Source organism: Hipposideros armiger, unplaced genomic scaffold (assembly GCF_001890085.2).
Source record: "Hipposideros armiger isolate ML-2016 unplaced genomic scaffold, ASM189008v1 scaffold_93, whole genome shotgun sequence".
In the NCBI taxonomy this organism is placed as follows: Eukaryota; Metazoa; Chordata; class Mammalia; order Chiroptera; family Hipposideridae; genus Hipposideros; species Hipposideros armiger.
The window spans coordinates 2,527,337-2,542,945 of NW_017731443.1; the positions used below are offsets into that span (position 1 = coordinate 2,527,337).

At 54.2% G+C, this 15,609-nt stretch overlaps 1 protein-coding gene across 27 annotated transcripts in view; it reads left to right on the plus strand.

Moving 5' to 3' along the window:
- Window positions 1-15,609, plus strand: part of NRXN2 (neurexin 2) — a 104,043-nt gene that overhangs the window by 37,712 nt on the left and 50,722 nt on the right. For 13 of the 27 annotated variants that reach the window (XM_019645394.1, XM_019645395.1, XM_019645403.1 and 10 more), the window contains 5 exons: window positions 3,026-3,070; window positions 10,781-10,942; window positions 11,652-12,096; window positions 13,214-13,600; window positions 13,780-13,983. In XM_019645394.1, the coding sequence (XP_019500939.1) occupies window positions 3,026-3,070; window positions 10,781-10,942; window positions 11,652-12,096; window positions 13,214-13,600; window positions 13,780-13,983 (1,243 nt within the window). The remainder of the gene's footprint in view (window positions 1-3,025; window positions 3,071-10,780; window positions 10,943-11,651; window positions 12,097-13,213; window positions 13,601-13,779; window positions 13,984-15,609) is intronic. The other 14 variants (XM_019645392.1, XM_019645401.1, XM_019645402.1 and 11 more) reach the window with 2 other exon arrangements.

Here is a 15,609-nt window from a genome sequence, read left to right on the forward strand (position 1 = left end):
TCTTTGATGTTCCCAAACCTTGAAACCATCTGCATGTTCTGCTTGTCTTGGAAAACGGGCTCCTGTTAGCCCTGAGTGGAGTGGCTGCCTCTTTTCTTTGTCTTGAGCTTCTTTCTCTTGCTCGAGCTCCACAGAGATGGTCTGCATCCAGATTTTTGTGAGTTTTCTGTGTAACCCTCTCCTGGCTTTCTCGAGGGGCTGGAGCTCAAGGTGGCGATGGGATAGAGTTTTGTCCAAAGGCCCTTGGCCAGGGGAAGTTCCCCCTTGATATAATGAATGACTTCTCCTCTCTTGGACTCGATGCTGCCCTCCCTCATCAGGCATGTCACTCTGGTGCCCCTGGGCTGTTTCCGTGAGCAGGAAAAGCCTTCCCTGCTCACCTGTGAGTCCGAAGCCTCAGCTCTCCAGATCCCGTCATTTGGGAAGAAGGCACAGGCTGCCGTGTCACTGGCCACCAGGATTGGGTTCCAGTAGAAGCTCCACTCTAGTATTTGGCCACAGTTGCCCCCTTGGGCACAATCCCTGTGGGCTGGGTTCTGGATACTCCCTGGGTCCGGAGGGGCTCCGTCTCACCCACACCAACCTTGCTGTTTTCCAGAGGAAGCCTGATCTCTGGACACCTTCGTGGAAGGCCCAGGCTTTAAACTCACGTCTCTTTCCTCTCAATCAGGTTTCTGAATTTGCTCTTCTACTTGTTAAAATACAAGTCGTCCATGAAAACTGAAACTGATTTTTTTCTCTTTTTAGTCTCCACAACCAGTTATAATTAAAAAACAGTAGCAGCAGGATTTCCCTCCAATGCCTTTTTTTTTCCCTGCCTTGTTCGACTAGTACAGTGATATCAGGCAACTCTAACCTTTTTTGGTGCAAATTGGTTTAGCTGCCCGGAAGCTAATGGTTCCTTGTCCTTACTAGTTGGCCTCCTCATTTGCGACAATCCTGCTAACCGATAGTGTTAGTCCTCAGATCACCCGTTATCCCCTTGCTCCAGCCACTGCCCCTGCAATTAGACTCTCCTCCTCCTGCTATGTAAACTGCTTTTGCATCACTAATAATTAATATTGGTTATTCAGCACTTCTAGCTGCTAAATATTGGATTCTGTTATTTCTAATTATACGCGGCCCTTATTAATTGTGTTACCGACTTAGCCCTGTGCCCACTGGTTATAATAACTGTCTAACTAGTGGATCTGTCCCTAGAATACCTTTCCTTCTCACAATCACTCTCTCGGGTGTGCAGTTTAGTATTTAATGGACATCAAGCAATTGTGTCCCTCCATCTCTGATACTTGAAGTGAAGCTGTCTCAGTCCCTTTGACATCCCCTCCCCAAAGACCAGGGTAATTTTGAAGGTGGTTTTTGCTGTGTCTTTGGCCATGAGAAGAGAAAATGAACGGAGCCATATGGGGCTGGGGCGTCTAGAGAGAGGGGTAGAAGAAGCCGGCTTGTAGCTTAGGGAGGAGTAGAGGATTTTAGAGGTAGGTGAGTCTTTGTGTTCCTTTTTATGTTGTGTTGTGTTGGGGGGTGGATTTCTGGTGCTGGCTGAGGGGAGTGGAGGCTCAGGGGTCTGTGGGTGCGCCTGGAAGGAGCCTGGGCTGCCGGGAAAGCCTCACCAATTCCGGAGACTTGCAGGGGTGGTGGTAGTGGATACTTAATTCTGGGAGGGGTGGCTGCCCAGAGGAGCATAAGAGGATGGACGTGGGGTGATTGAAGAACCTGGGAAATGTGGGCTCTGAAAAGTCAAGTTCGGCAGGAAGGCGGAGTCAGCGATGGGCGGGAGAGAGGAAGGAGAGGGAGGGGGCTTTCGGATGATTAGATATGATGTGACGGTGAGCCCTCTGCCAGCCCATGGAGGGCAGTGTTTCCTTTTCCTCATTCTGGTGGCAACTCACTCTTTCTTCCTTTCTCAAGGAAGAGAAACAGGAAAGAAAAAAAAAAAAAGAAAAGAAAAGAAAAAGAGGAGGTGCCCCTCTCCTCATGACTCCCTGGATCTTTTTGCCTATCCTCCGTCCCCAGGAAAAGCAGACACCCATTATATATATCCCTTCCTATGCTCCTTGGGAACCCCCTCCCTTGACCTCCAAATGAAATTGCCTCTCATTCTAGCCACTCCTGTGATTCTCTAGGGGTGTTGGCCACTCTTCTCCCAGCCTGCCAGCCAGCTGGCCCATCACCAGCCAGTTAACCTATTAACTCAACATGGTCATTGGTCAACCAGTTGGCCAGCACCAGCTTGCTCTTTAGCCAGTTCTCTGGAAAGCCATCTGGTTGACCAGTTAGCCAGCAAACCCACCCATCCATTACCCGAGTCAATAGCCCATCCCTTTCTGACACCCCTCGCTCCCCTCCCTTCCTTCCCTTCAACTCCCTAACATTCCAGCCAACAAGACTTACTAATACTGCATAATTGGGTCTGCTTCTTAACCCCCTACCTTCCCTCTCTCTCCCTCTGTTGGAAAACCCCGTTGCCGACTCTGTTTGTGTTACTAACACGCTTATAACCCAGGGGACCAAGCAATGGGCAGGGAAAGGTGGGGCAAGGTATGAGTGAAAGACCGAACTAACCTTTCTGTCTCATCTGCGGAATGTCGGCCATCTTTAAGTCTTTGCTTTCTTGGTCCAGTTCTTTTGTTGTTTTCTTCTCTACTAACCAAGGTCTCTAACTGTTTCCCCTTCTCTGCAGCTGGCTCTTCCTCCGGGAGGGGATGGGGGAAGAGGAATCCAGTGGAGGGGTGGGGGAGGGATTGGGAGAAGAAGGGATTTAATTTGTGTGTGTGTCTTATTTCTCCCTCCCATCATAATTTAATTTTCTTTAAACAAAATACTTCAGTTGCACCTGTAGTGGGAGGGTCTGAACAGACAACCAAATACATATGGATATATATTTTTCCTCCTTCCTTGAGTTTCACAGTTGGTCATTTTTTTTTTCTTTTCTTTCGTTCTGTTCTTTTGTTGTCTTTGTTGTGTTTTGTTTTGTTTTTTGTTTTTTTTACCCCTCCCCCCCTCCCCCATATCTCCGGTGAAGCACGCAGGGATTGGACACGCTATGGTAAACAAACTGCATTATCTGGTAGATATCACTCTAATTGTCTTACCGTTTGGTTTGCCGTGGGTTTTTTTAACTGTTCGATTCTCCCTCTTTTGTTTCCTTTCCCTGTTTGGTTTTGGTTGTTTTGCTCTTCCAGTTGTTTTTTGCGTCCTGGACAATCTTTAGATTTTGCTTCTCTCTCTTTTGGTTTTCCTCTCTCCCTTTTCTTTCTTTTTTGGTCCAAACTCAAATCCAAACGACAAATGGAAATCGAGGAATTTGGTCTGTCCCTGCCCTAACCCCTGACTCCTGAATTCGGATTCCTGGCCAGAGGGACCTGGGGGGCAGGCCCCATGTTCATCGGCTCTGGTTAGACCAGCCCCGATGCCAGGCTGCTTATTTCTATTGCTTTATTTTATTCCTTTCCCCCCTTCTCCCTCGTTTTTTCTTTTTGATTTAGTTTCTTTCTTGGTCTCCTGAAAATCCATGGAAAACACCATCCCATGACATGCTTCGCTCTGCTCACTTGTCAGCTTCCGGACAGGCCCCTTGGGTTGGGGGAGGGGGCTGGGGGTGAGACCTCCAGGGGCCGCCAGCTGGGCAGGTTCCCCAGAGGGGGTTGGGAATGGCCTTGGGGGATGCACAGGGCCCCTTCAAATCACCAGTTCATACCAGTTTGGGGGCTGTTCCATGCTGGCTGCCAGGGAAGAGGTGACATCCCCTCCCTCACTTCTCAACCCTGAGGGTTCCTGGTTCCGTCTCCCCCCACATCTTGCATGGCACGAATGGTCTTTTTCCCCACCAGGGACAGCGTCCAGTTTCCCCCACAGCTCTGCTGCTCTGACTAACACTGTGTTTCACACTGTCTTCCTTCCTCTCCATTTCCCCTCCCCCCTCTGCCCCCTGCCTGTCCAGCATGGCCTTTGACCCGGGTTGGTTTCCTTCCCCATTGAGGGGGTGAGAGGAGGAGGCCCAGCAGGGATGAAGTTGGGGTAGTTGGGGCCAAGCTCCTCTGTTTGGGTTGGGCTCAGTCCTGGTGAGTGTTGGGTGTGGGTGTCTGTGTAAACGCAGCTGGTGTGTGTTGGTGTGTGGGTGCGACTGTGTGTAAATGTTGGTGTGACATTTATGGGGTGTTAGTGGGAGACTGTACTGTGTGTTTGTGAGACTCTGCTGGTGACTCTACATGTATAAACGCTGGTGTGAGCTAGGGGCTGTGTGACTGTGTTTGTGCCTGGTGAGGGCTCTGTATGGAGGTGGCTGTCGGGGCAGGAGCAGGGAGGGGGCTGGGGCTGGCCCTTTGCTCCTCACCCCGCCTGGGAGTGTGTGCCTGCGGGCTCTGCTGTGTGCCATCCCCTGGGATTTCCTCATGCCCGCCCGGTCCTGGCTCTGCAGCAGCAGGCAGTTAGTCATCGCCTATTAATAATGCAGAGTGATTGAATACCAGGCTGGGGACCCTGCAGATGGATGTGTCTGCTCCCACGGGGCCTGAGCTGCTTGGGGCAGCTGCCTGGCCTTCCCAGCCTCCCAGGTCCATGTGGCTGCCTGGCTGGCAACGAGGAGGGAAGCACGACAGCTAGGCTCCCACTCTGAGTGCCCCCCCCCGCCACTTCCCCAGGAGGCATTACCTCTGAGGCCATGTCTGGCCTGTCCTGATGCTTTCGCAGCTTTGTTTCACTGCACCCACAGACCCATGCTAACTCTGTCCTCTGCCCCGAGCTAGTGCCCATGGGTATAGCCATCCTAGCCCTCCCCAATCCAGGGCCTCATCTGGCCACTCCCAATCACCCCCTTTACAAATGGAGCCATTCGGTGGTTTCAGCACCACCCCTCCACAGGCTCGGTTCCCCAGCTGTGGCTTCTAGGAGTCAGCTGCTGCCCGCTTCTCAGGCCAGGCCATTGAGTACCTGTGAGGACCTGGGCATCTGAAACTCTTTACAGAGCTTCACTCTGACTTTGGGGACAGAGGGAACATGGAAAGTCCATGTAGTACACCCCAAGCACCCAGGGGATGCCATATGAGAATTAGGACCCCACAGACCTTCCTTCTAGTCTCAGTTTAGTTTAACGTTGACCATGTGAACTGGGGCTAAAGCTCGGTTATCAAACAGGCCGATAATATTCCTGCAATACCTATTTCATGAGGCCAGTGTGAAGGTCAGCAAGGGTGATGGAAGTGAAAGCATCTGTTCTCTATAAAGGGAATTATAATTTTATTAAGCTTTATAAAATGTTAACTGATTATCTCAGTGTTTCCAGGGCAGGGATGTTTTGTAAAGATGCGATTCCCTTCCCATAGCAAACCCTGGAGAATACAGCAGCTCTGGCCCCACTGGAGACCCTATTACGTTCCCTTCTTAGGAGTCAGTCCCAAAATAACTGCACGAAACCCCAGAATGCCTCAGGAATTGGGCCTGGGGAGGAGGAGGAGAGATGGAGTGACTTGGCTAAGCATGTTAAGAAGCAAACCACCCTATCTGGTTTCAGCCCTGCCGTTAAATTCTCCATCTCGGAAGTCCATGCTTTCTGGCATGAGCATCACTGTTTGATGGTCAGAGCTGGCTGCCTCTGGGTGGCCTGAGTAGCCTCATAAACCCTTAGGGACCCGTCCCAGGGATAGGCTCTCTCAGGCCATGACTGGAGTCAGAACGGGGCACAAAAAGAGACCGAGCTCAACCTGTCTAATTCCAGGCATTCCTCAGCCGGGTTCTGGCTGGTTTTGTATTTATTTTTTTTTATTTTTATTTGTATTTTTAGCTGAGCCATCCTGCTACCTGTTGGCATGTATTTATTTTTACCAACTCATTTATATGGACTCTTTTTTTGTGTGTGTGTTTTGAGCATTTCTCCCTGGGGGAGAGGGTAGATACAGACCAAAAAGGCCAACCGGTTGAGAGGTTTGAGTTAGGTGTGGTCAGGCTGATGGAAGTTTCTTGTAAAAATAATAAGAGTTCTTTGTACATACACTGGAGGCTTTGGTTCCTCTAAATAGCTCTCATCTTTTGAATATCATTTAAACTCTGATGCCTCGATTGCAGGCCGCAGGCAGAAGTTATTCCTAACCAGGAATAACAGATGTGGAACCTATTGCCCGGAGAAAGCCTGGGGTCACATAGCCAGCCCGGTGGTTTCACTTCAGTTGTCTCGTTTGATCCTCATAGTAAGCCTGGGAGAAGTGGGAATCGCAGAAGTTGTTAAACCCCTATTGCAGATGAGAGTCAGAGAGGTAAAATGAGCTAGCTTTGGGAAATGGTAAAGGCTAAAAGTTAAATTAGTTAATTAAGTTTTTAAAAAAGAGAAAGGTAAAGGCTAAAGAACTCCGGATTTCTGACCTGAAGTTTGCATTCCCAAACTTGATCAAACCCAGATGTCAGGATTCACTGTGGGCTGGAACTGCTGGCTAGGTCGTCTTCCTGGTGCGTCTTTCCAGTCCGTTTCTCTCTTCAGTTTCTCCCCCACCCCAGACAGATGGCTAAACGTAAACATGCAGCATGGCTGCCCACCTCCCTCAGCCGTCCTTCCCCTGTCTCCCTCCTGTATTCCCACTCCACTCAGTCCTAAGGTGAGGCCTGGCCCTTTTCCCTAAACAAGTTGTTCTTAACCACCTTTGGCTGGTGCATCCTTTTGAGAATTTGATGACGCAGCAGTAGTATCTCACAGGAAAGCAAAATGCCCATCGATGCAGTTTCGCATGCCGTGTCAAGGGGCTTCATGAATCCCCAAAGCCCGTCCAGCCCACCCGCAACTCAGCAACACCTGCCCTCAATCTTATTCTCCTCCAAGTAAGCTCCCCTCCCAAGGAGGTTTGTGACCCTGTGATCATAGCAGGGAACCAGGAAAGGCTCTGGGCGATGCCAGAGGGGTAGCTCCTCTTCCTCAGCCTTTTTTTCTGGGGCATAGTGGGCAAGGAGTACCCCATGTGGGGATATTGGTGGCCGGGGCTTGGTCACACATCCTACCAGCCTGCATGAGGGGAGCTGAGCAGAGCAGAAGAGAGGTGGGCCAGTGGGGAAGGTTGTGAGCCCTCTCCGGTGGTAGGCTTCCCCTTACAGCACCTCCAGCCACCCTCCCCACTCTTGAGGAGTGGAGCCGAGGGTGGGTGGCTAGGTGCTGGGCTCAGCATCTTCTGTACTCCTCCCCCCATCCCTGGCTGGGCCTGGCTGGCTCTTCTGGGGCAGAACTGTGGCTCCTTCCTGGCCTGTTGGGTCCCCACTCAGCCCGCCCGCCTGTCTGTGTTGAGTGGACTGCTGTGGGTTCGGTGCAGAGTCTCTGCTGTGTCTTGGGGCCCTAGCCATGGTCCTGAAGATGAAAAGGATGCTGGTTGGCAATGAGTCTGTCAAGACTTGTCCACTGCCTTCAGTGGGATGTGGTGTGTGAGCGTGTGTGTCTGGGGTCCGTGATCAGTGGCGAATAGGTGGTGGCAGTGAGCGCCTGGGTCATCCTCTGCTGAGGAAGGTCTGAGTCTAATGTCCCTTCCTTTTCTTTCTCAACCCATAGATGTCTCAGTCTTAGTGGGGGCTCCTCTCCCCTCCTCCACTGGAAGGAAGCTTCTCCCTGCACCCCCACGGCTCTTTTGCCTCCATCTCTACTCTTCCCTATCTCCCCCAGCCTGGCCCGCATGCCTTCTCCTTACCGCTGCTTTCTCTTGCCTTTCCTGCTGGGCTCGGCCCCCACCCTGGTCCTCTAACCTGCTTGTGTCCTTGCTGCAGTGGCTGTTCTGTGTTGCATGGCACCCCTACCCTCCTCTCCTGCCGGCCCTCCCCCTTCCAGAAGCTGCGCGGGGGGGCTGGGGGGCCGGGGCATCATGAATCCCCAGGGTGGAGGGGGACAGGGGAATTATTCCCCTGTTTCCTGCTTTTACTAACGAACCCGCCATTTTTGTGTCTGGACTTTGATTTGTCTGAGGGAACAGTCGGGTTTACTAATCTGTCATCCCCCTCCTTGCCTTCCCCAGAGACCTTCCTCCATTCCCCTGCCCCTGGCTTCCTTTCTACCCTGTGCCCATCCCCCACTTTCTCTACCTCCTCCACCCCCAGGCTGACCCCCCTTCCTCTGTGCACCTCCTGATGTTACCTGCCTCCTGCTACCCTCTCCCCGATTCCCTGGGCCAGGGCTGCTCTAAAAAACCACTTGTGAATTTGGGGGACAGATAGGGTGATTAAGGCAGCCCTTTACTAGCAGGTTCCATGTGGCAGTGATTTGCATAAAGCCATGGGGGCAAAGTCATTTTTGCACCCAGTCTGGAGGGTATTTGAAGCAGGCACCCCCCCTCCGGCCCCCACCCAAGTCAGGTCCTTCTAAGTCTGAGAAGGCAGAGGCAGGTGAGTTGGCCAAATGGACTGGGTTGAAGCGAGCCCATAGGTTGAGGAAGATGCCAATAGCTGGTGCCCTGGCCTCTGGGGCAGGCAAGAGAGGACAGCTGAGTGGCTCCGGTGGGTTGGAAGGCTGAATATACTGATGGAGGCCAGAAGAGCCTCCTCCTGGGGAGTTTTGGGGCTGCACAGAAGCAGGGGTACCTGGTTAGAGTAGTCTTGGAGGACCGAGGCCCTGCCCACCAAAGGCTCCCGAGGCGCAGGGTTTATAGATGGGACAGGCAGTGAGAGCCAAGTGTGGCCTTGAGCCAGGAGGTGACTTAATGCTCACCCTTAATGACCATGATGTGTCCCTGGACCGGGCTGGGATTAGTGGGGCTACAGGGACACGTCAGCCTGGGTGCCCGCCCTTCAGGAGCTGACTGTCTATTTGGAGTGACCAGATGTAGGCTCAGGAACGAATTAGTGGCCCAGTTCTGGCCTCTCAGTGCAGTATCAGGAGGGGAGGTGGGGGCGGGATGGAGCGGAATTTGTCACAGGGAGACCCCCTTCTCCCTGCCACCTTCCCTGTCTTATCCCCACCCCTCCAGCCTGGTCCCCTTCTTCCCTTTCTCAGCCCCCTTCTGCCCTGTCTAATCTCGTCTGCATGTTTTCGTGACTAATACTTTGACCCTTCCCTTTACCACCCAGATCCCCACTTCCCAGCCTCGGGTAGGGTGGAGGGAAGAAGAAATAAACAATAATGACTAGTCCGCCCCTCAAAACAAGACTCAGAAGCTTTCAAACTGCTTCAAACAAGACTGCTTCAAAACAAGACTCAGAAGCTTTCAAACTGCTCCTTCCCATAAACACTCCCCCTTACCATCTGCCCTTGAACCTAGTCACCCCAGCACAAGGTTTGATGGTTCCCAGGAGGAGGCCCTTCTGCCCTCACTTTTCTCAGTGCCCGCTCCCCAGCCCCCCACTGGGAGGATCCAGCCCAGCACAAGGGGGACTCAAGGGTCCTGTGGTGGAGGTTCCCCTTGTTCCTGTTATGCTCATGTCCCTGAGGAGTTCATAACACCCACAGCTGCCCCTGTGACAATGGGACCCTGGAGACCAGTTGCTGGAAGATGACTGGTGGCAGATGCCAATGGGCTGGTATGAGTAGGGACATCACGGGCTGTGACTGGAAGGCCCCAGTCTCCAGACTTTGCCTGAAAAGGGGGTGCTGAAGCACTTAGGGGAGTAGGAAGGGGGAGTGAGCTGTGGCCCGAGGAAGCATGCTTTTGGGTTCCTCGTGAGCGGTTTTGGGTTCCCCGTGAGCGAGCCTCCTGACGGCCCCTGCTTTTCCAGATGACCAACCGAAACCACAGCCTGCCCAGAGTGGGGGCTCATGGTCCCACAGCCCTTGACTTCTTCCACAACCTTGCTGGGTGTCCAGATCCCTTGTGGGCTACACCTATGGGCTTTTCAAGGGTCAGGTGGGCATTTGCCTGGGGAGGAGGTAGTCTGAGAATTTCATGCACTTGTCACTCCCCCCAAGGTCACTTCTGCCTTCCCGAGGCCACTACGGAGCCCCTCTCACCTCCTTGGAACACTAGGTACCCTCCCATCCTTACACATCTTGCTTCCTTACCTGGCTCTTCCACCCAGAGTCAAGGTATCATGAGGTTAGTCCTGTCCCCCTCTGTTCCCTAACCTGGCCCTGACTCCCTAGAGTATGATGGTGGCATCAGTAGGGAAGACGAAGAAAGAAAAACAGGCTGATGAATAGGTAAAGTACTGCCCTCTGGGGAGACAAGAAAGTGACCTGAACACAGATAGACCTGGGAGTAAAGAGACCGACTCAGGAAAGGGGCGTAGTGGCGGGAATCAGCCCTGAAGGGCATTCTGCGTCCCCCAGGAAGTTCCAAGACTCCCCAGGAATATCTGAGTTTTTGTTGCTCACGCCCTGGCTCTCTGCCATCTCCCTACTGGGTTAAGACTGACAGGACTCAGCGCCCTGAGGGGAGAGCTCCAGGTGAGTTGAAGCCGCCAAGATCCAAGGAGAACTGGTGGTCTCTGCCTTGTGTATGAAAGACGCCCTGAAATCACACGTGGGTCCAGAGAGCTCCTTCAAGAGGAGGGGAGTGGCGGTGCCATCTGCATCCCCCCATCCTGGGGCCCCGAGCCACTTCCGGGAACTGGTTCTCGGTGAGCGCTTTTAAGTACCCTGCCTGCTGAGCTGGGGGCCGTGGGGCAGGCCTTAGCCTATCCTGAAACCATCAAATCTTGTGCTGCCTCCTTTGTCCCCTTCCCTCTCTGCCCCCACTGTTCCTCCTCTGAGACAAGCAGACATAAAAATGGGGGCCCCCTCTCCCACTGCCCCCTGGCCCCTCCCTTGCCCAGCCCGAGACTCTTCCCAGGGAGTTGATGCCGGTTGTCTTCCTTGTGTCTCCCCCTCCCTCCCCGGGCTGGGCAGGTGACCATCTCGGTGGACGGGATCCTGACCACCACAGGCTACACGCAGGAGGACTACACCATGCTGGGCTCGGACGACTTCTTCTACATTGGGGGCAGCCCCAACACGGCTGACCTGCCGGGCTCACCTGTCAGCAACAACTTCATGGGCTGCCTCAAGGATGTGAGTTGGGCTCGGAAGGGGCTGGGGTCTGCCCAGGAGCCCTTTGCCCCTGTCTTCAGTGTGACTTAGTCTGACCTGGCCAGTGGCCTCCCAAGTCCATTGTGGGGGACCTTCCCTCTTCAAAACCCAAGGCCGTTGACCCCATGAAGAGGCTTCTCTTCTGTCACTCCCTGAGCCTCCGAAGTCCCCCATCCTCTCAGAGGACCCTCGAGGCAGGCAGCTGTTGGCCATGAAGACTGAATACGTGTGTTTGAGTCCCGGTTTTTCCATTCACTAGCTCTGTGACCTTGGCCAAGTCCCCTGATCTGTCTAACTCTTAGTTTCCTCATCTGTAAAATGAGTGTCAGTACCTACTTCTTAATACGGGTGTGAGGAGCGGATGAGAGTGGAAACGAAAATACTTTGTCAATTGGGAACTGTCAGCCAGATGTTTGTGGGTGGTGATTGTTTTGTCTTGCCATTATTATCACGGGCCATCATGCCAGTGCTGGGCAGGAAGACAGCACAGAGAAAAAAGTGGGGCATGGAGGTGCTTGTTTACAGCCTCAGTGTGTGACGTTCTAGAACAGAGGCCGAGCCAGGGGTCTGGTGGTGCTGAGCAGTTACCCCCAGGGCTAGGTGGCCGCGTCCCATGGTGCTTGGTGGCTGCTGGGCAGGCGTGGCCAGGCGCCAAGCTGACTCTGTTTCTTCACCCTGCCCCTCCCTGCAGGTGGTCTATAAGAATAACGACTTCAAGCTGGAGCTATCCCGCCTGGCAAAGGAAGGGGACCCCAAGATGAAGCTGCAGGGGGACCTGTCTTTCCGCTGTGAAGATGTGGCTGCTCTGGACCCTGTGACCTTTGAGAGTCCCGAGGCCTTTGTGGCCCTGCCCCGCTGGAGTGCCAAGCGCACCGGATCTATCTCCCTGGACTTCCGCACCACTGAGCCCAATGGGCTGCTCCTCTTCAGCCAGGGCCGGCGGGCGGGGGCCGGGGCCGGGGCCGGCAGCCCCAGCTCTGCCCAGCGGGCCGACTACTTCGCCATGGAGCTGTTGGATGGCTACCTCTACCTCTTGCTGGACATGGGCTCTGGGGGCATCAAGCTGCGGGCATCCAGCCGCAAGGTCAATGACGGCGAGTGGTGCCACGTGGACTTCCAGAGGGACGGGCGCAAAGGTCAGGAGGCCTCTGGTCCCTTCTCCTCTCACCCTGGTCGCTCCTGTCCCCCTGTCCTGACATCCTCTCCAGGTCTCTTCTGTCCTACAGTTTCCTGTGCTCTTCCCGTGCCGTTCTCCTCCACTCCTCCTCTGGCCCTCCCAGCCCCTCCGGTGTCACTACTGTCATGGTGCCTGGGAGTGAGGAGCCTAGTGTTTGGAGTCAGTCAGACCTGGGTTCACACCTCAGCTTCCCTGCTTACTGTGTGTGTCAATTTGGGCCCATCACTCAGCCCCTTGAAGCCTCAGTTTCCTTATCTATAAAAGGAATCATTACATCCGAGTCATCAAGAGGAGAAAACAGGAGAACACTGTAAAAGCATTAGCACAGTGCCTCCCACAGAATAGATACCCCAGTCTCCTACAAAAAAAAAATCTTCCCAACCACGCCTCCCTTCTGTCTAGATCCATTCAATTTTCTTTTGTTAAACTCACTTTAGACATATTTACTGAGTACCAACCATGCCAGGTGCTGTCCAAGGTGCTGGGGCAGGAACCGCAGTGAACTAAATAGCCTTTGCTGTCACAGAGCTCCTATTCTGGGACGGGTGTGTAGGAGTGGAGGGGACGCTGATGTTGGCTGCCTTGGTGAGGACTCCAGCACAGTAAAGGGGCAGAGCAGAGAGTACCAAGGTCAGGGAGGTGCTGTTTCTTTTTTTTTTTTTCATCATCAGTCATCATCACTGGTCCAGGCGCTGTTTCTTGAACCTTCTGTTGCTTCTAGCCACCCTCTCCTTCACTCTTCCTTTTCAATCCCCCTTTCCCCTCCTCTTGTTGTTTCCTGACTTTCCTGCCCAATTCATCTTGTTAAACACAGGAGAATTATCTGAGAAAAAGAGAACTGATATAAATGAGAGCTGACACATTATCCAATTTAAGCGCTTATCAGTGTCAGCTAAATTTTTGTGCTCCCCCAGCTGTCACCACACTGGGCCTTCGAGTCAGGGTGGAATGACCGTTCCCCAACACACAGTGGGGAAGGGGGCTGCCATGGCTCCCGGAAGTGTCAGCTTCTCATGGGCTTTCTGTTTCTTCCTCTCCCTTCCTCAAAGAAAGGCCCATTCTTTCTTGATCCCCAGGCTCCATCTCGGTGAACAGCCGCAGCACGCCGTTCTTGGCCACTGGGGAGAGTGAGATTCTGGACCTGGAGAGCGAGCTGTACCTGGGCGGTCTCCCTGAGGGGGGGCGTGTGGACCTGCCCCTGCCCCCCGAGGTGTGGACAGCGGCGCTTCGGGCTGGCTACGTGGGCTGTGTGAGGGACCTGTTCATAGACGGTCGTAGCCGAGACCTTCGAGGCCTGGCCGAGGCACAAGGGGCTGCAGGCGTTGCCCCCTTCTGCTCCCGGGAGACGCTGAAGCAGTGTGCGTCTGCCCCCTGTCGCAATGGGGGCATCTGCCGAGAGGGCTGGAACCGCTTCGTCTGTGACTGCATTGGGACCGGCTTTCTGGGGCAGGTCTGTGAGAGAGGTGAGGCTAGACACATCCCGGTGTCCTCGATGCCCATCCCTGAGTCCCCTGTTCCTCGGGGTGCCCCTCAGAGACCAGCCCTGGACCTGGCTTCCTTGTAACGATCCTCTCTGTCTTCTCTCTCCCTGCACTGGCTGTTGCCTGTCCCCTGGTCCCCTCTTCCCTCACTCCTGGGGCAGAGGCCACGGTCCTGAGCTATGACGGGTCCATGTACATGAAGATCATGCTGCCAAACGCCATGCACACGGAGGCGGAGGACGTGTCTCTGCGCTTCATGTCCCAGCGGGCCTATGGGCTCATGATGGCTACCACCTCCAGGGAATCAGCCGACACCCTTCGCCTCGAGCTGGACGGGGGCCAGATGAAGCTCACTGTCAACCTCGGTAACCACCCCGCCCCGTGCTCCTGGCCCTTCCCCTACCTTGCCTCTGACTCACACCCCCCTCTGTCTGGAGAAGCCGGTGGTGGCACCAGCGAGAGTTTGCAGGTGGGGAGGGTCAGAGCCTCTGAGAGCTCCATTCCCGGCGAGGATACACCATGTAGGGTGGTGCTGTGCACTCAGCAACGCTGTGTGTATGTGGGGGATACCCCGAGTGCAGCTATGCCATCTTTCCGAGTGTCTGGGGTATAATAGCTACCCTCCCGGGGTACTCATGAGGGTTTTGGCAGCGTGCACACATGTAATGACATAGCTCACTCTCGCTTGTCAGCTTATCCACGTGCTCATTCGTGGGTTCATTCACTTAGGGAGCACGGGCAGACGCCCACTGGTGCTGAGTGCAGCAGCAGATTCGCGCTCAGTTAGCAGCAGATTCGGAACTGAGGAGGACCCGCCCCCACTCAGCCGCCCTCATCTGCTCTGCACTGAAAGGGCCGTGTCTGTGTCTGTCTGTGTCTCTGTGCGTAGCTGCACGTGTGACACTGGGTGCATCGGGACATGTCATCTTCCCTTTGTCTGCTTTCACGTTTGAGTCCCATAGTTGCCCTGTAAAGACACCAGGTCACCAGATAGGTGTTGCTGTCCTTGTTTTATAGATTGTTAAATTCATATACTGACTTATCCAACATCACAAAGCTAGAGGCAGGGGTAGCAGGGTTGCGGGGGAAGAGCCCAGACTCAAACTCAGGCCATTTACCTAAAGACCAGTGCTTTCCTCATTGACTCTAACAGAGCTAGGAGTGGAGGGGTGTCAGGGGCCCTTGCTATCGCAGGGCTCGTGTCTCTGCCCCTGCCCGGAGCTCCATTTCAGGGGCCAGTCCTCGGGGTGTCCTGAGGGCAGGACCATAAGGACCTCTAGAAGTTAGAGGTCCTAAGCTGGGCTCACATCTGTCCAGGCCAGACGAGCGTCTAGGCGTGTAGTCCCCACGGCCACTGACGCTCTTGTTTCCTGGGCCTGGAGGAGAAGCGGAGCTCCTCCGAGCGAACTCGAGTCCTCCGCTGAAGACCACACAGAGCTTTGAGCTTCTGAATATTTATGTGGAGTCTCATGCTATCACTGGTCTCCAGGGCATCTGTGGGACAGACTGGCCTTTTGGGGGCCCATTACCTTGTTAATACACTTATACTGTATCTTTTCCTTCCCCCTTTTGGCCACCTGGCCTTTGTACTCCTAGGAGGAGGGTCTGCTGAGCGAGGCGGGGGCTGGGGGTGGGGAGGTATGCAGGTGACCAGGGCCTCAGAGTGGCTTTAGGGTTCCCTGAAGCTCTGCTTCTAACCATGATTGCAGCCCACAGAGTGGGTGGCAGGTGGCAGTGCTGCAGGGGAAGGCAGGATGGGAAACTGCCTTTGGCTAGTGCTCCACGGGTCTGTACAGCACCCCCTGGCCTCCCCGAAACAGTCACAGGAGGAAGGCACCAGCCTAGCATCCCATAAGTGGCCCTGAGCTTCTCAGACTTGCCAGGTCTGCGTACCCAGCATGAGCCACCCCCTCACCCTGGGCCAAGTGCGTTCTCTGTGCGGCTGTGCATGTGGCTCAGTGTGCATGGTGGGGACCCACCGGGGAAACTCT